The 18,560-nt window shown below is 34.6% G+C and overlaps 3 protein-coding genes across 5 annotated transcripts; 1 reads left to right on the top strand and 2 right to left on the bottom strand.

The window, feature by feature from the left end:
* The first annotated feature begins 253 nt into the window (after positions 1-253).
* Positions 254-4,481, top strand: LOC109010292 (transmembrane protein 147-like). Its single transcript, XM_018991070.2, has 7 exons — positions 254-477; positions 1,060-1,129; positions 1,322-1,381; positions 1,738-1,852; positions 1,994-2,109; positions 2,398-2,522; positions 3,878-4,481. Exons 1-7 carry the CDS (start codon positions 293-295, stop codon positions 3,999-4,001), a joined length of 795 nt encoding a protein of 264 aa, XP_018846615.1. The 5' UTR covers positions 254-292; the 3' UTR covers positions 4,002-4,481.
* A 1,140-nt stretch (positions 4,482-5,621) lies between these two features.
* On the bottom strand, positions 5,622-6,211 carry LOC109010293 (succinate dehydrogenase assembly factor 1, mitochondrial-like). The gene has a single exon (XM_018991071.2). It carries the CDS (start codon positions 6,103-6,105, stop codon positions 5,809-5,811), a length of 297 nt encoding a protein of 98 aa, XP_018846616.1. The 5' UTR covers positions 6,106-6,211; the 3' UTR covers positions 5,622-5,808.
* Positions 6,212-7,792: 1,581 nt separating this feature from the next.
* Positions 7,793-13,750, bottom strand: LOC109010294 (B3 domain-containing protein Os01g0723500-like). 3 transcript variants are annotated; one of them, XM_018991072.2, is made up of 6 exons: positions 13,401-13,750; positions 11,951-12,539; positions 11,431-11,624; positions 9,133-9,601; positions 8,579-8,748; positions 7,793-8,329 (listed from the first exon to the last, which is right to left on the bottom strand). In XM_018991072.2, the coding sequence occupies exons 1-6, from the start codon at positions 13,488-13,490 to the stop codon at positions 8,000-8,002; spliced, it is 1,842 nt and encodes a 613-aa protein (XP_018846617.1). In that variant the 5' UTR covers positions 13,491-13,750; the 3' UTR covers positions 7,793-7,999. The 3 variants fall into 3 exon arrangements, with proteins under 3 accessions (XP_018846617.1, XP_018846618.1, XP_018846619.1); XM_018991073.2 differs by having other exon boundaries at positions 11,452-11,624; positions 13,401-13,714; XM_018991074.2 differs by having other exon boundaries at positions 11,951-12,529; positions 13,401-13,483.
* Positions 13,751-18,560: the final 4,810 nt, after the last annotated feature.

Below are 18,560 nucleotides of genomic sequence, written 5' to 3'. Positions count from 1 at the left end.
TAATAATGTTTTATAATTCTCATTTAGATGTATTTAAATGTAAATATATTAAAATATATGTTTAAATAAATGAATTAGATTAAAATGAATTTAATTTTTTTATAAAAAATTAAAAAAATAATGAATTTTAATGGTTAAGTTAATATAAATTGAGATAAGTATAACGACCAAACACAGCCCAGCGGATTTATAGCCCAATCTCGCACTTAGCACAGAAATCTGGTGGCCGTTTCGTTATTTCCTTCACTACTAAGGTCCATTTCATTCAAACTAATCTGTCCTGCTCTGCTCCATGCTTCCACCTCTCTGTGCTTCAGACCTCTTGTTTGGATTTCTTTGTTCCTCCTCGTTGATCTCGCTGGGCTTTCTAAGAAAGAGGGAGAGAGAGAGAGAAGAGAGGATGACGATGTTCCATTTCTTCAATTGCGCAATTCTCACATTCGGCCCCCACGCTGTTTACTACTCCGCGACGCCCTTGTGAGTTTCGCTTTCCTTCAATTTCTTTTGTTCATTCTCTATGTTATGTCTTACCGATAATTTCATTTACCGAAGCTCAATTCCATGTCTCTTATTTGGTATTTACTATGTTTTATTGGAAACACTAACTTACTTAGGATCACGATCTGATTATGAAGCAGCGTCGCTGGTTGTTTCGTTGGCTGCGGAGAACATTTTTTATTTTTATTTTTTTCTTGTTCTATTTTTTTTAACAATCTCAACAGAACGTACATTCTAATTTCTCCGTTATTACACTAGAAAGTTCATTTGGACTTCGTGTTCAAGTTTTAGAAACTTCTGTTGTAATTAGAACACTATAAACAGTTCTTATTTTATTGCACTTAATTGAACCTGGCAGTTCTAGTCTTTTCATAGTTCTGTAGTAATTAGATATAAACGAATTAATCAGGTGAGTTATTTTGGGTGAATATGGAAGTGAGTGGTGAAACTTTTTTGTACTAAATCAATTTATTGGAGAGAGAGATAGAGAGGTATTCTTGGGTGATTTATCTGCCGTATCAAGATTAAATTGGTTCTGCTGTAACAAGAATGCCTATGCAGATCCGAGTATGATACACTAGGTACCTCTGTTAAAGCAGCTCTTGTCTATCTCGGAACAGCTTTAGTAAAGGTTTGTCAACATTGTTATAAACGCAACTCTGTCTCAGATTACATGTCTTCAAGTTACATCCATGCTTCTACCTTATGTTTGCTTTTTCTCCCCGATGAGTTTTCCCCCCGATCAGAGTTGTCTTGTGCTAATGCTTTTACCCACTTTTTTTCTGTTTTTGGTGGTGGTTTGGGGGGGCGGATATTTTTACAGCTTGTTTGCCTGGCGACCTTCCTAAAGGTATCAGAGAATGATAGCTTTGATCCATATCAGGTACGTTTGTCTTTTGACTTAAAATTGCTTGCATTGATATACAGAGAATGGCTTGAGGGAATACTAAGGTATTAGATAAATACTCCAAGGCTTAAAGACTTCGCTATAGGCATAAAGATCTAATATTTCAACAAAACAACTTCCATTTTCTGTATATTTTACATGGAAGGAATGCACTTTTTATTTCTTTCCAATCCAAGGTGCTTACAGATCTTGATTGTCCTTTGGACAAGTGAGAGTGATATTAAGCTCCAGCATAATGTTTTGATATCTGCATCAGAACAATTTTTTTTTTTTTCTATTGAAGATATATATATAAGGTATTAAGCTTAATAACAGACACCTTTCGTTTTCAGGAACTGCTGAAAGCTCTAATTGGTTTTATAGATGTTGCTGGGCTTTACTTTGCCTTGACTCAGTTGACTCACAGAAACATTTCTCAGAATCATAAATTCCAAGCTGTTGGACTTGGTTAGTAATAGATTAAAATACTATGTTTTAGAAATCAGTGGTCTAGATCAACTTTCGAGCACTTGTAATCTTTGAGTATTCTTTTCTGTAACTGCATATGTGTTAACATTAGGTCTTTGACAAATTTTCACCTGTTGGTAGGTTGGGCTTTTGCTGATTCTGTTCTTCATAGATTGGCACCTCTTTGGGTGGGCGCTAGAGGACTAGAATTCACATGGGATTACATGTTGCAAGGCATTGAAGCAAATGCGAATCTGGTATATTTATTTCTTCTTGATTCTAGTGTATGCTTGTGGCTGCAGCTTTTGACAATGTCATTTGCTCTAGGTTAGTGATTTGGGACGAATGATATGTTGAAAGCCAAAGATTCATGTAATGATCTTATATTGATCAGATACAAGAAGATTATATATAGATCACCTCATTGATGTGGAAACTTGGCTGTCATATTTGTAATTTGTAATATGCATGTTGACTTAATTCTTGTATGTAGCTCATTACTTCTTCCGTCTTCTATTGATATTTAACTTCTTTTTCTGAATTAGGTATTGAGTATATCCCTAGCTGCATTGGGTTCTTTGATGTGGCTCCGGAAAAACAAACCCAGGACTCTGATTCCCATAATATATGCATGTGCAGGAATTGTGGCAACAATGCCATCTATCACAAGGTTTGCTTCTCAAAACTGCTTCATTTAATAGTTCGTGTGTATTTTGCATAATTACCAAGGAAATAAGGACAAAACTCGTTGTGTTTTTAGCACAATTTAATTTTAAGACCTTAGCTTTAGTCCGATTCAATTATAAACTCTTTTTTCTTTTTTTACGGCAGCACCCAGCTTCAACTAAAGAGGCTAAAGATAGGTTGCCATAAAGCACTTCCTACACGTCAATGAAGTAATAGATGATCCAGTATAACCTATCACCTTCTCAGATTTTCCCACGTGACAATTTTTCCTAATGCTTCCACCCAAACAAAGAATACCGCTCTCTAGGGAGCAGTACTCCAATATTCATCTATAGAAAATGAGAACTTCCATGGGGAGTCAACACTCAGTGAACTGATTTCCTCCAAAGGCTTTGGCTTTGTTTGGTTTCCTCAAATTTCCAAATTCTTTTTTTAGTTCTTTTTACATTCAACTTCAATCCAAACATCTTTCAATCTCAAAAGTGTTTTTTCTATCTCAACTTTGCATCCAATCATTTGCCTAGATTTCAGTCAAAAATTAAAAAACACAAAATTCAATGTAACTTTTTTAAAAGCCGAAACAAAAATAGCATAAAAAAGTATATTCAAACAAATTTTCAACTCTATCCATCTACTTTCACAAATCTCAATACAATAACTTCACAAAACCCAATAAAAAACACCTCAAAAATTTTCAAAAAGTTCTCAAACATTCTCGAAATTTAATTAACCAAACACACCCTTTATCTCTCTCGTTGGCATAATTTCATACCACTTCCCCAGCAAAACCCTGTTAAAAGGGATAATTCCTGTATACCTCCTGTATACCACACTTCCATCTGTTTTTAGGGAGCAACCATGGCCCAACTTAATGTGGTTTATTATACCAACTGGAAGGGGAACCAAATACATAATGTTGGCAAATTTGAAAAAGTTGCCCATTTATCAAAGTTATCATGCCTCCTTTAGATCGTTTCATCTTACTCGAGAATTCCTTCCCAATTCCTTCCCAAATGAACTTGGCCTTAAAGTGAACTCCCCATGGGAAGGCCAAGCTATATCACATGCAAGGAAGTGGTATCTATTCTATATACGGTGTGTTCTTGGATGGAACCTGTTTGCTAATTAATATAATTATCTCATTTTTTACTTCTATTTAGTGACCCTCTTGCCTACTTGCTGTGTATTCCAACTACGCCTTATGCAGTTTTTGAGTAAAATTCTCGATTACTTATAAAAAAAAAATAACAATAATCCCCATTTTTTAGTAACCAACTACTTATGAGTATGGCTCCTGTTTATGGTAGATCATGATGTTTTCTATTTCCATTTTTTCAGCTATCTGAGGAGAAGTTTAGGCTGGCACTTTCCAGAGGTGGTAGGCTTTGAACTATTCACCTCACTAGTGATGGCTTTTATTAGTTGGCAGCTCTTTGCTGCATGCCAGAGACCCTCTTCCTAAGTTGGCCTTCATTACTCCGGATACTGTAGACTGACTATACGGCAAGCAAAACCCTAAAAATTTAAAGACAGCTTAAATTTTCTTGACGCGGCTTTGCTTTTTTATTTTAATTTCACATCATCTTGAATGTGGCCTCTAGGAATTTGTTCGATCGATTGTTCTCTTTGGACTGTTTTAATCTGTTCAGATAGAGTTGAACAAGATTTTGAATGGAAAAAAAAAATATTGAGGTAAGTAGGGTGGCTTTATACTGAAATTATTATTCCTTGTATTATTCTTTCATCATGTGACATCAAATGATCGGTACATGTCATAGAAGGAGGGATACCTAAAAGTATGGATGGCATGTTTTGATCATATGGCCATATGGGAAAGAGACATTTTTCTCTCCTTGCTGTTGTGATATTCTTTTTGGTACATTTGGATTAGAAGAACAGCAGCAGCAAAAGAAGGAAAAGCAAGAAAGAAAACTTGTGTGTTCGTTTGTGTGTCTGTTAAGGCCCTATTTGGTTGTTGGACTGTACTGAGATCAATTCAGTTCAATCTAATTTTAAGTTGAGTATAACATCCAAACACCCAACTCTCAAATCACTAAACTCATTTCAACTCAAAATCTCTTCACACATGAGATTTATAACATTTTTTCAATTCAACACCTCTTTAACACAGGATTCACAACCTTTTTCAAATTCTTATAAATATATTTAAACTCATTTTATCATCCAAACATATTTAAACTTATTTTAAGTGGACTCTACAAAATTTATTTCACTATATCAACTCACTATTATTTATAAAAAATTCAAGTCATCTCAACTCAACTTAACATTCAAACGCAGCCTGCAGCCTAAGAAGTGGAAGCCATTGCTGTATGCCTGCAGCCTAAGAAGTGGAAGCCATTGCTGTAATCAAAACGAAAAATTGCTATACTAATCGCTTGATACGCTTTTTGCTTGCCATATTTCTCTTGGCCAAATGCGGCTACTAAACTTGGATAGCCATTCTTTTCTTCTTTCAATTTTACTTTTTTGTATCCCTTTACGCCTTCTGTTTCCTCTTCGGCGCCCTCTTCATGGCTGTCGAAGTGGAAACGCACAATTCTCATGGGAAAAATCTATCTACTACTTTCTACACTAGAGTTTCCCTTTACCAAGAAAATTCTCATTTGCAAAGAAAATCTTGGGGAAAAATACTAGAGTTTTTCCTCACCTACCAAATCCGGCCGGTTTTTGAGCCAAATGTACACTTTCATCAGTTTTGAGTGCTGAAATGCATTTCTCAAACTCTCATTTTATCTGATCTTTGTTAACTTTGGCCATAACATCCATTTTTGTTGTTTTGGCATAACATAAAAAGATTATTTGCACCCAAAAGAGATGTTAGAATCTTGGAAGGGAGTAATATCTCAAAACCAAGGTCTTCACCACTTGAGCCAACTTCTTGACAAAAAATCAGCGATTTAATCAGTTTTGCATAGAAAAACTTTCGATAGTGTTGTGCACAAAACCGAAATTTATTCTGCAAGAATAAGTCCGAAGAGCCCTATCTTAAAGAGGTTCCCCGGCATAAAAAAAAATTGTCGAGCTTCTGAAAAATTTTGCAAATAATTTCTTAGGAATGTGTTAGCGGAAATTGTCAACATAACTTACATGTAGTAAATGTTTGATTGCAATGATAGGCAAGATTTAATCTATTTATTACATGTTGCCATTGAAGGTATCTTCTCTGTTCAACAATTATTCAACAATAAAACAAATTTCAGCTGGCAAATTAGTATAGCCATTGAATAAAGAAATGTCTTCTTCCTTCATGGCTTAGGATTTTTAGTTTCGGATGCGCCGATGTTCAAAGATGACAACCCAACAGTATCAGGACTCTTGAGCTGATCGAGCTGTTTCTTACCTCGGCGAAGCAAGTACTCTATGTAGAGAAAACTTTTGCGATCTACTTTCTTAGAATTCTGACGAAACTCAGCTGAAACGACGGACTCGATCTTGCGTCGATCTTCGGCAGATTTTGAACGAGCTACTCGCAAGAACCCTCTGTATAGACTCAGTACTTCCTTCTGCATTCCAGAAAGCCTTGGACCACGGGAGGCTCCCATGGCATCTTAAAGCCAAGTTCGCAACTGGATACACTTTTTGCGAGCACAGAGAGAGAGAGAGAGAGAGAGAGAGAAGGGGTTGGGGACCTTGGGGTTAAAAATGATAATTAGGGTTCTGAAATACTGAGTCAAACGGCTGCGTTTTGACTTTTTCTTGCATTAATGGTGACAGATTCACTCAAAAAGAAAGAGAAAGGAGAAGCATTAACCATTACGGAGAAACTGAGAGAGAAGTGAATTGTTTGGAAATGGGTCCGATGAATGTCCTCCCTCCGCCCATTTTACTCCAAATCTTCACATGTTTCTGCCATTTCGGGTAAGCAGCAGCTCCGGAGGCTAATTAGGCTCATAGTTAATTCAAGAGACTCTAGATTTTGACAGGAAATCAGACCCACCAAGAAATCAACAAAGTTCTACATTTTTCTCTGAGAAGAAATCGAGCAAGCTAATGTTTTCCTGAGGAAAATGACGCCTGGTTACTTGCGGAGTGAAGACCCTCTTCTTCTTATTCTGTTGCATGCTATAATATTTGCAGCAAATTGAAGATGTGCTGAATTGGAAGAAGTACTGGCACGAGAGAGAGAGAGAGAGAGAGAGAGAGTGTGTTCAAACAGAGATAAGCAAGGCGAGGATTACAAGGCAAGTTGAATGAGTCCAGTGCAAGTGTACAATGACAGATTACTGAGGAACTGGGTTCGTCCTTGACCGCAGAAAACACAAATGGCTGAAAATCTCCAGCCTCTAAAGAAAAGATTACCCAAATTACACTTTTTATTAATATTCATGAGATTTCTTGGAGAATGTTTTATATTTTATATATATATATATATTATATATATTACTTGTGGGTGGGCAGCAATATATTTTACATTTATAAATATTAATGTTTACAAAATTACAATCGATTAATTTAATTTTTAAATGAATTTAAAAGTTTTTCAATTGTGAAATGTCATAAATGAATGTTAACACTAAATTATTTAATAATATTAAAATTATGCTGTTTAAAGTTGTTTTAATTAAACTATGTACGTGAACTTATAAAATTAAATTGAAAGACCTTTTATTTTGTAATTAATAATTCAAGACTATGGACTCATTTAGATAATGAGATGAGATAGTTTTAGATTAATTAAATAAAATATTATTAAAATATTATTTTTTATAATACTAAGATTGTTTTGAATTATTTATTATATTTTATATAAAATTTTAAAAAAATTATAATAATGAGATAAAATAGATTAAAAATATTTCGCCATCCAAATTGGACCTATAATATATCACAATGATTTACTAACATTATGTCTAACAATTTTATCTGTAAGACCACACATACAACTTATATACCCATTCACACACATACAGACATGCACATACACATTTGTGCCAATTATATTAATAAGAAAATAATCTAAAAACATTTTTTTTTTTTTTTTTATCCTTTTGAACATGAGAAATGATACTTACAGTCGTGAGCGTGCAGTCGCCGTGCAGTCACTTTGAAAAAAGTGAATAAATAAGAGACCCACCTGAAAAGAAATTAATTTTTTAATAGTGGACCCCACTCTTTTTCAAAGCGACTGCACGGCGTTTGCGCATTCCACGACTGTATGTAGCATTGCTCTTTGAACATTAAAGTCGTTCTCATTGTAAACAAATAGCGTTTATATTTGTTTGGCTCGAATAACAAAAAAGCATCACTTTTGTTCATGCAAGATTTGTCGATAAAGGAACTAAACTGGAATGCAAGCTCAAGCATGAAAACGGCTAAACTAAATCTAAAATGGCCCCTGTGCATGAATCAAAAGACAAAGGAGTTGCTCATAGCAAATAACGTCCATAACATATAAGAGAGGTCGATGCTATTTTTTTTTTTTTTTTTTTACATGGGTCATTGAGAAGGCTTACTGCTGGTGTAGGATACAACAGCTAATTCATTAGAAGTAGCTGAGCCACTTTGATGGTCGAGCCCTTTCTTTCCACTGCCGGATATATGCACAAGCATTTCACATTTGCCAACAAGTTCAAAGATGCAGACATCTCCAATCTTAACATCATTCCCACGAACAAAGGCCATCCACCCTCCACAAAATGTATGACCCATTCGCCCTTTAGAGTCAGGGACAGAGTTCACAGTCCAAGATTTCCCTCTTAAATTACGAAGCACAATCTCACTCTTGCAGTCGGGGAGATGCGCTGTAGAAAACTGGTATGGAATTTTCTGCAAGACAGTTGACCAATTGGGAAATGAGTAATGTTATTTATCATCATCCCGTGACGTGGTATCAAATGATTGTTAAACCATTTGCTAGTTTTTACTTGTTTCAATTATTTAATGTCATGTTAAGAGATGATGAAAGGATAATGAATATCATTTTTCAGTTGGAAGTAGAAATTGATGCCAGAGATAGTTTTCGGAAAACAAAAGAAAACTATAAGAAATGTGCAAGCATGGATCTGAAAGACTCACCAAAGTATATGAACCACTGACGTTAAACTGCTTCATGATCCTCACAAAGATGGGAAAACAGGAAGAAAAAGACCGAGCTACTCTTTCTTCGTCAAGTGCTAACATCATTCTCATGCTGCCTTTATTTTGTGAGCTAATTTCATCTTCCTTGACTTTTTTTCTCTGAACAACTGTCTCCATTTTGAGTTCAAAAATTGATTTAGAATAGAAAAAAAGGAAGGTCTTTCGAATGAATCATGAAGATGAAAAGCATCCCAATAATTTGGTATATGATTGCAGGCAATATTGTATGAGGAACTGCATTTATACAAGGTGAATATGTGTCTAAAAATATAGGGCAAGAACTTGGACGAGTTTGAAGTTCAAGCTCAATCTTTGATCATAAATAGATTGCAACCATGGCCCCATCTATGTAAATAATTGACTGAGAGAATGTGGAAGCCAAAATCTTTGGTGAAGACATCAATCCTTATCTTCTTCTTTTTTTCTTTTTTTTTTTCTTGTGAGACACTGATCTTAATTATTAACTGTAGAAATATAGTTAGAATCCTTACCCAACTTTTTGTTTGCAGATTTTGACTGAGAGGAAACTGGAACTTTGGTATAATTCTTGGTGCTACATTGTTTCCTGACATCAACACTGAAAGTCTGTTCATGGTGTCTCTTTGATGCTTTAGGAGATTTGCCTCTTGTTTTCTTTGGCAAACTTTTAAGATTTTTATGTCCAGCACTTGGCCTACTACAAACCACTTTTCCATTTTGGCAGTCTAGCACTTCCCTTCCAACCCCAAGGATATGCACCCGTAACTCACACTCATGAACCAGTTCAAAAATGCAGATATCTCCAATCTTGATGTCATTACCACGGACAAAAGCCATCCATCCACCGCATAGAGTATGACTTGTATTTACTCTTGTAGTGGGCACAGAGTTCACAGTCCAACATTCTCCTTCCAAATTCTGAAGGACAATTTTAGTTTTGCTGTTTGGAAGATGTGCCATCGAAAACTTATACGGGATATTCTGCATGACAGAAAGCTGTTAGTAAACACAAATCGATGAAAAAGACTAAGTCGCAAGAGAAAGAAAGAAAAAAATTATAAGCATGGTAGATTCATGCAATGTGGATGAAAAGAAACCCTTCAAAACCCAGAGTTACCCAACCTGAAACTGCCTGAAGAAGTTGCATAAGCAAGAGAAAAAAGGCAAGTGATGTGAACCACTTAGAAAACCACATCTGACCAGGAAAGGAGGAAATTTATTGTAATAACAACAGGGATTAATGGTGCTAGCACTTCATTGTGCCAGATTTAAGAGTTCACCTGACAAGTGCTGGAATTCCCTCAGGAGAGCAGCACCATGCAACAACTAATCTGTTTTTCATTATTCTGTGAAGTCAGATGGTGGATGAATCAAGCACAGTTGGGCAAAAATATTGGAGTTATGGTAGAGTTCTCAAGATGCGGATGAAAACAAAGAGATTATTCAGGCCATGAAAGAACTTCACCCAAATCGCTTCATAATACAACGATTTAGCCTGTGCCTTTTTTAAGAGTAAGATAGAATTTTATTTATGATGGGAAAGGATGATATCCCTCCCATACATGGGAAGTATACATGAAGCCACTCAAAAAACAAAGGGGAAAAGTACTACAAAATCCTGAAAATTAGAAATAATGGGCCTTTGTCCAATGATACAAGGTGTTAGAATGCACTTCAGGTTGTGTTTGTTTCAATGTAAAAGGAGAAAAATAAGAAAATGATGTTTGTTTCAATGTAAATCTGAGAAAAAATAAGAAAGCAGTCTGTTTCAATGTAAAATGATAAAATTAAGAAACATTTTCAATCGAAAATATTCTCTGAGAAAATTATTGTTTTCTACAAATTGGTGGAGAATAAAAAATGCTAGAAAAAATACTGATATCCAAATTTGATTGATATGCAAATTATTTACTCAACACCACCACCCAAAATCACCGTGCCACCAATTTTCTATTTCTAAAACCATCATAATATTGTTGGAAACCACTACAATCTACACTCTCACATAAATTCTCGAAACTCCAATCCCAATAGGAGCAAGATCTTATTAGGGTGAAATTTAGGTTGACTTGAATATGTAGGGAATGAATTGAGACTAAGCGAGAATAGACTTGATGGAGTGCATGAAGTCTAATAAGTTGGAGTGCAAGATGGAGGAGAGGGAACCAGAGTCAAAGCTAGATTCCATGCAAAAGGGATGGTTATGATAGGACAAAAAGATGGCAGATGGCAAGGGATTGTGTAGTTGAAGCTGTGGTCGGTGGCAAGTGGTCGCATTGGTGGACCGGCAGCGCCAACAAAGGAGTGGAGGTGGTAGGGTTGCTCTATAATGGTTGACAAGCCTGGTCATAGGATTTGGGCATGGGGAGAGAGGGGAGAGAACAGTGGGGGTGGCAACGGGTTGTGTTGGTGGAGTGGGGTGTCTCGTAGAGGGAGCAGAGGTGGTAGGGTTACTCTATATTGGTAAACAAGCCTGGTCGTAGCATTTGTTGTGGGGAGAGAGGGAGAGAGCAGCCAGAAAAAAGGATTATACATCTTGAGAGAGGTAATCATTTAATGCGTAGAGACTTAATTTTCCTGTTTACCAACCTAACATTTTCCATTGACTTTAATTTTCACCCATACCAAACATGAAAAGGTGGAAACATCTTTCCCAAAATAATTTCAGCCGAAATAAATGCAACCTTAGATAACAATGTGGTACATTATGGAAGTAATTCGAGGGAAAGATATAACATATCTGAAAAAGATTATTCATTTAAAAAATCTAAATGGAAAAAAAAAACAAACAAACAAAGGAAACAACCCACCAGAGTGTATGAACCACTAACATTGAAGCTTTTCATGATTCTCAAGAAATAAGGGAAAGAGGAAGTAAATGATTGAGCTACTTCATGTGCCGACAGCATTGACAAACCAACTCTACCATGCAGGTATAGATCATCTTCTTCACTGGTTCTACTCTGGATGGAAGCCTTTGTATTGAATTGAATAATATCCGACACTGCAAGACAACATTATTCTTTTTTCAGTCAGATCTCTGCATACGTATGATTTTTAAGTTCTTTTCCACATGCTTAAATTTTGAGTATCACTTGGTGTATGCAAACTTTTCTTTGCTGCAAAGATACAGTATATTAAGCAAACTTGATTCTTATCCTTGATTTCAGAACAAAATAATTTCTTCACATGGTCTATTTTACAAGCAGCTTACACAGGAAACATGGAAAAGTCAGCAGAATTCTCAGGTTAGTAAATCACTGCCCTTTCTGTTGCAGTAGTCAAGTTCTTGTCCTCAAAACCCAAGAAATAAACAGCTGGCTTCCTTACCTCGTTTTTCCTTGACAGCTTTTGATTGAAAAGGCATATCAGAATTCTTCATTGGACTACCACCTTGCTTAGTTTTATTGGAGGAAATTGTTTCTTGACATGTTTTAGCCAAAACAACCAGCTCACGCTGGCACCCATCCCCATTAGACATATCCACCTTGCCCTCCTGGGGCTTGTGTTCAGATTCTAGATAGTGTTGCGAATAGCTCCCCCTCAATTTCTTTGGCACACCTTCAAAAATTCTTTCCGAAGAGGAAGTGGCCTCCTCTCTTTCTCTCTTCTGTCCCATACCTCTATTAAGGCAGCTAGAATCTTGACTGCATTTAGACTGAAATGCAGCTTCTTTCTCACATGCACTTTGATCAAAAACCTCCACTGTGAAATGCAGCTCGCTATCATATCTGAAAACCAAAAAATCACCGCATTCTATGAAATGATCCCTCACAAATGCTGACCATCCTTGATGGAGGAATAAATCATCATTCTGCTGAATTAACTCAACATGCCAAGTGTTCCCGCTAGGACCCACTAATGTCACTAATCCAGATGTTCTGCCTTTCATGTGTCTGATGAATCGTACTGGAAATTTCTGTGTCAGATTTGAATCGTCACCATCCAACCATGCAACACAAATTCCATTAAAAAAAACAGATAACAGATAGTCACTATATGTGTATGATGATCCTAACTAGATATTAGGCAACCTAACAATTCCTTGGCAGACTAAAACGACATGCAGAAAACACGTTCTCAAATTTAGCATATTTAAGGTATTTATACATGCAACTTATGGGTAAATGACATGCAATGACCTTTAGCTCGACTGGATAGCCTATCCGGGAAACTTCTTCCGCAAGAAAAACAAACATATTTGAGGAAATAAGAGTGACTCTGATGACCGCTCCATCAAAGACCCTAGGTTGAAATTCTAGCAAACAGATACCAGAATACAATATTTAGAAATACGCACCCAACATCTCAAAATACTTCACTACTATTTAATACTTTATTATTACTTTTCAAAAAATAATGAAAAGTAATAATAGAATATTGAATAATAGTAAAAAGTAATGAATAGTAATAAAAAATAAAAAATAAAAAGTAATAATAAAATATTAAATAGTAATGAAGTATTATGAGAATACGTGTATATATGGTGTGTGTGGGCTTCATTGTTAATCGTAACATACTTGGATTTGGATACTCAGTAAACTAACGGTAGACTCTTAACATACAAAAACTCTTCTCAAATTACAATTGCTACCTCCACATTGAGATTTAACGTAAAAATTTTGGAAACCCTAAGAGTTATCTCCGCAATGAAAAAGAATAGTAAAATAGGGGTCTGAAGAGTTACAAAAAAGAGATAGACCAGATTATATATGAATAATACAGATATAGATGCACATACAGTGTAAAATGAGAGGAAAAAGGGGGAAAAGAACAATACCAGTCGATCTGAGCTTCTAGTGGAGGAGTAAACGTGAAAGAAACAAGGCCGCTTGCCATTCCGTAACTCCTCGAGAGTTTCTTCTTCCATCAAACCCCCTTTTCTCTATTGCTTTTACACTTAACAGATTTTCCGAGGAACCGAAGAGCGTTCCAAGATTTTCCCGAAAACTATTAAGGTAGAGAAAAAAAATTGAAAACAAAAGAAAGAGGGAGCGAGAGAGAGAGATGATTAGGGATCGGTAGGGGGAGAGGAGGAGGGGAAGTCGAGAAGATCAAATCGAAGCAGAAGACAGTGTACTGTATTGCTCTCTGATTTTGGTAGCACTGCCCCCCGTTTGCAGGTGCTGGACGAGAGGGGCCACTGCACGTGTCAGATTTTTAAGCGTGTGATTCGCACGTAGGAAACGTCATCTTTCTGTCAGTGCGAGGTTGTGTGTAGACGCGGGATGAAGGCGCGTGAGTATAAGATTACAATTTGGACACAAACCTCCAAAATTTTAGAATTTTTTAGAATTTTAATTTCCAACATCATTTAAATTTGAATGTGAAATATTTTTAAATTTTTTATCTAATTATTACTTAATATGTATCTATATATAAAAATTCATACAAATTTTAAAATAAAAATAATATTAAAAATATTTTATAATATTTTTATTTAATTTTTTCTCTCTTATATATCAAAATATCATAAAATATCTTAACTCAAATTATTTTATTATTATTCATAGAATTATAAGATACTTCGAATGTCCAAACGAACCCTTAGATTTTATATGTAACATCTTTATCCGAACGATAAGTCTCATTTGGATACAAAAATGGTTTTATCTCATCTCATCTCATCATTACAATTTTTTTAAATTTTCACATAAAATTTTTCAAATTTCAAAATAATAATAATATTAAAAAATAATATTCTAACAATATTTTATTCAACTTTTAACTTTTATCTAAAACTATTTCATCTCATTTCACTATCCAAACGAGACCTAACACAATAAAATTCAAATCTTACATTTAACAATAAACGTAACACTTAGGCCCAACACAAAACTCACGTTTGAATTTTTTTTAATTTACGGATGAAAAGTTTACTTGGATTTTGTTGAGTAAATTTGGATTTCGACTACGGATCCAATTTAATTACGAGAACTCAACCCTTGATTTGTTTTTTTTTTTAAATGTTTGTTATCAATTTCTAACAGTTTAAGGTTACAACTCTAGAGTACTCTCGTTCCCATTAAAATCCTTAAACCTATTATGTAGCCCGTGCATTATGGTAGATGTTTTATTTTCAACCTTGGTTAGTTCTTGGTTGTCGTCACCACGTTCACCACACATGTCTCTCATGCATTCCCCAAACCATGCACGTTCCTTTACCGCTACATTCATGGCGACAGTTCATTTAAGGGATATATTTATACTCATGTTTAAGCAGTTATTCATTAATTTTAAGAACTAGGGCTGCCGCAACTTCCTCATAGGTTTTAGGAAACAAATTGACCAAGAGGTAGCAGGACATTGCTAATGCCAGCCAGACTCCTCTGACGCTGCTCCTAAACAGACCGAGAGAAAAGGAAGCTAAGCCACGGCTCAACCCACGTTCATCGTTGCACTGTAGCCCCTCCCTCCACTGTAAACGAGCAACACCAAAGCCCAAGCCCACCGTACGCCACCACATGTGCCCTTCAAGCAGCCACTCCTCTCCATCTCGCAGCAAAACAATCCCGAATGGGAAAACCAACAAGCCAAGGTATTTCCATGCACAACAGAAATCGTTGAGCCACAGTTTAAACCTCCACCCTACACCACCATGCTGCCAGCATGCGATGCTCACTTCAGACCATTGAAATGAGTTACAACGCCGCCACCCAACTACTTAGCCTCAAGTGGGAACCACCAGAAGACGCCGATTGTGCAGCCAGGTTCGCCATGACCCTCTCGGTATGCCCACTCCGATCTTCCCCCACAATCTCATCTCCGTCTCTCCTTGTCTCTCTCACCACTCTCGGACTCTCTCTCTCTTTTCCTCTCTCTCATCACTTTCTCTCTCTCCCATTGCTCTTCAGCTTAGTCGTACACCGTCAATCTAGTCCAGCCTCTGCTTCCATCGTCCCTGGCCATTTCTCTCGGTGAGCTCGTCGTCGCACAGCCCATTAGTTTTGCATTTTACGTACAACTCTTGCATGTCTTTTAAGTTGTTAAAATAAATACGTGCTTACGGTTTTACCCTTACTAATTTATCTGCTGCTCGTAGTACTAGTAGCCTCATTGACCGTTGTACCTTGTTTCAAAAATTATATTTTTAAATGTGTTGATTTCACATGAGTTTGATTTTTAAATTGGATTTGTTGTAGTTTACAAAAAATTATTTTTAATGAACTTTATTTTTATTAAGAGGCTAATGTATATTTTTATTTTAGATTCTGTTTGGTATTTTATTAAGTTAGGCATGAATTCTTTGGGATAAAAATATTATCTATAAACTTGATTTCACATAAAATATTTAAAGACTTTAACTATATTATCTGGTAGTAATTTTATAATTTGATTTTAGTAGTAAATTGTAAGTGTTTAAACTTTTATTTTTAAATACTTTAAGCATATTATATAAAATAATTCTTGGATAGTTTTAAATTAGATATGACTAGTAATTTACGATAACTTTTAATATAATTATTATTTAGAATATTTTATGAATTACTATTGTTTAAGAAATTTATGATTTCCTACTAGATTATATGTTGGCTGTATTAAATTATCATTTTAATAATAGTGTAAAGAGATATGAGTTTTAAATAGGATTAAGTTAAATTTTTGAAATAAATTTAAGTTGTTTTGCCGTATTTAATAAAATTATATTATGATAAATTAACATTATTTTTTATGATAATAGTATTTATTCGATTTCTAATAACTAGATAGTTATCAAAACTATTTTCCTTAGTATGAGTTTAAGTAGATGGAGAGTTTTAGCAATCCTTTTAGAAGTTTAGTAACGTTTAGTAATCCGTATAGGTGATGATTGATATTCATTTGGCACGATTGTGAAAAGATTCAGAAAAGTTAAAAATTCCAGGTAAACAGGGTTCCTATGCTAAATTTGCATAAAAAGAAATGAACTGAGCTTAGCTTGTAAAAATGTACATGTTGTTTTAAAAAAGAAAAGGTGAAAAATAACCTCAATATATATTTTGCATTCATTCATGAGATATGTATGAAAGAGAATAGAAATGCTTTTGACATAAATAGTGTAGACATGAGCAATATTTGACATGTTTATGAAATGTGCAAAAGAGCGAATATGATATTTATGAATTTTTGTACATGTGATATGAAAATGATTTGAACCTGTTTTTGATCAAATCAAAATGATATGAATATGTTCAGCACGTGGTTTGATATAATATGGATATGAAAAACTTTTGGCATGCTTATCTGTTTTGATTCTGATTTTGAATATGATTCTGATATGATGATACTGGTTTCCATGATATAGTTGGTACCAACATGATATTATATTATATGAGTGCATCTACTTTGGAAACAAAGTGGTCTTTTATGTGTACTTTCATGTGTGTACACTCGAGACGCCGAAATTAAAAAAAATGGAAGTTTCACAATATAATACTGCCTATTTTGGCCACCGGAGATAGCACAACCCTACCACGGGTGTTAAACATGGTATATAATATGATATGTGACATGATATGATATGATAAGATGAAAATGTTCAATTATGTTTTGCTAAAGTGTTTTTGAATTTGAACAAAATGTTTTTGAATATGAACAAAACGTTTTTTAATATGAAAATGGTCTTTGAATCAGAAAATTGATCTTTGAATATGAATAGCTAGTTTTTTAGTATGAAAAGATTAAAAAGTCATTTTGATTTTCTGATAACACATTTTTGAGATCTGCATATGAAAATGAAATGTTTTGTTTCTATATATCGAACTTTCTAAAAATGTTCATGTTTACATACTAGTATAAGTTATTTACTTACTAAGTTGTTGATAACTTACTATTTATCTCCATAACATTTTTCAGATAATTTTGATAATACAACTGGGGATCAAGACTAGAGATCATGTATAAGGCTACATGAGCATAGTGGAATAAGTACAAAGAGGGTACTTTGGTTATTTGAGCATTGTATTCAATAGTTTTGTTTTGCTTTGTCCATTGGGTTTCGATTATGCCCAAACTAGGATGCGGTGTTATAGTATAGTTCATGGTGTCGATCTACAAAGAGTCGGAAGAAACAAAACAAGACGCAACCTTAAAAGAAAAGATCAAATTATAATATGACAAAAATCTGAAAATTCTACGTTAAACACGTAATTAAAATGATAGTAGGGTACGGATAAGAAGACAAGTAAAGCTTTGGGCTTCCATCAACCGGATCCAATACTCTTACTTTTTCAATCCAAAAGATATATACAATTAAAAATTATAATACCAAATTCCTAAATGGAAGATATGGCATTATATTCATCTACTTTTTCAAATTTAATCCTAGAATCTATTCTCCATTTATAAACCATGGTTTTCATATATAAAAATGAATATCAAATCTAATGATGACACTATGTTCACAAACAATAATGCAGTAAAAGATCACATCAATGGCATGAAAAAGCATGTTTAAATCACAATCATATATTTATAATCATATAGCTCAACAAAATCAAACCATATCAAGATTTAATATAATTGTCTCAAACTTATAATATCCAAAACAAATAGAGAATTGAATCCTAAAATTTTAAACAATAAAGTTTAATCTATGAATTGAAATAAAGTCAAAATATTTTCACCGATCAATTTATGCCCTAGGTTTTACCTAAGATTTAGTTATCCATAGAATAACTAAAAAATAAAAATAGTATTTTTTCCTTCTCTAGATCTGTGCCTTCTCCCTTTCAAGACTCTCAATTTCGTGCTAATGGTATGCTTATATAGGGTAGGAAAGAAACCAAAATGTCTTCATGATTCTCACACAAAACAATTGCCTAAATTTTATTACTCATCTTGGCAGCCACATACGTACTTCAAGAGTTCGAATTTAGAAATTTTTATTGGAGACAAATTTGTAGCCCTCTAAAATAATTTTCCAAATCATCCATAATCGTATCAATCCGATATTTGAGTG

The sequence above is a fragment of the Juglans regia genome, chromosome 6, assembly GCF_001411555.2.
Source record: "Juglans regia cultivar Chandler chromosome 6, Walnut 2.0, whole genome shotgun sequence".
NCBI classification, from domain to species: domain Eukaryota; kingdom Viridiplantae; phylum Streptophyta; class Magnoliopsida; order Fagales; family Juglandaceae; genus Juglans; species Juglans regia.
Note: the sequence above shows the minus strand (reverse complement) of the source record. Positions and strands in the feature narration are given on the sequence as shown.

Bases quoted from the DNA above. Each gene is read 5' to 3' on its own strand.
- LOC109010293 (XM_018991071.2), bottom strand. From the start codon at position 6,105: ATGGGAGCCTCCCGTGGTCCAAGGCTTTCTGGAATGCAGAAGGAAGTA.
- LOC109010292 (XM_018991070.2), top strand. From the start codon at position 293: ATGCTTCCACCTCTCTGTGCTTCAGACCTCTTGTTTGGATTTCTTTGT. The intron at 1,853-1,993 runs GTTAGTAATAGA...ACCTGTTGGTAG, and splicing joins ATTCCAAGCTGTTGGACTTG to GTTGGGCTTTTGCTGATTCT. The intron at 2,523-3,877 runs GTTTGCTTCTCA...CCATTTTTTCAG, and splicing joins ACAATGCCATCTATCACAAG to CTATCTGAGGAGAAGTTTAG.
- LOC109010294 (XM_018991072.2), bottom strand. From the start codon at position 13,490: ATGGAAGAAGAAACTCTCGAGGAGTTACGGAATGGCAAGCGGCCTTGT. The intron at 12,540-13,400 runs GTATTGTTCTTT...AATCTGACACAG, and splicing joins CTAGAAGCTCAGATCGACTG to AAATTTCCAGTACGATTCAT. The intron at 11,625-11,950 runs GTAAGGAAGCCA...GTTGTCTTGCAG, and splicing joins AGCTGTCAAGGAAAAACGAG to TGTCGGATATTATTCAATTC.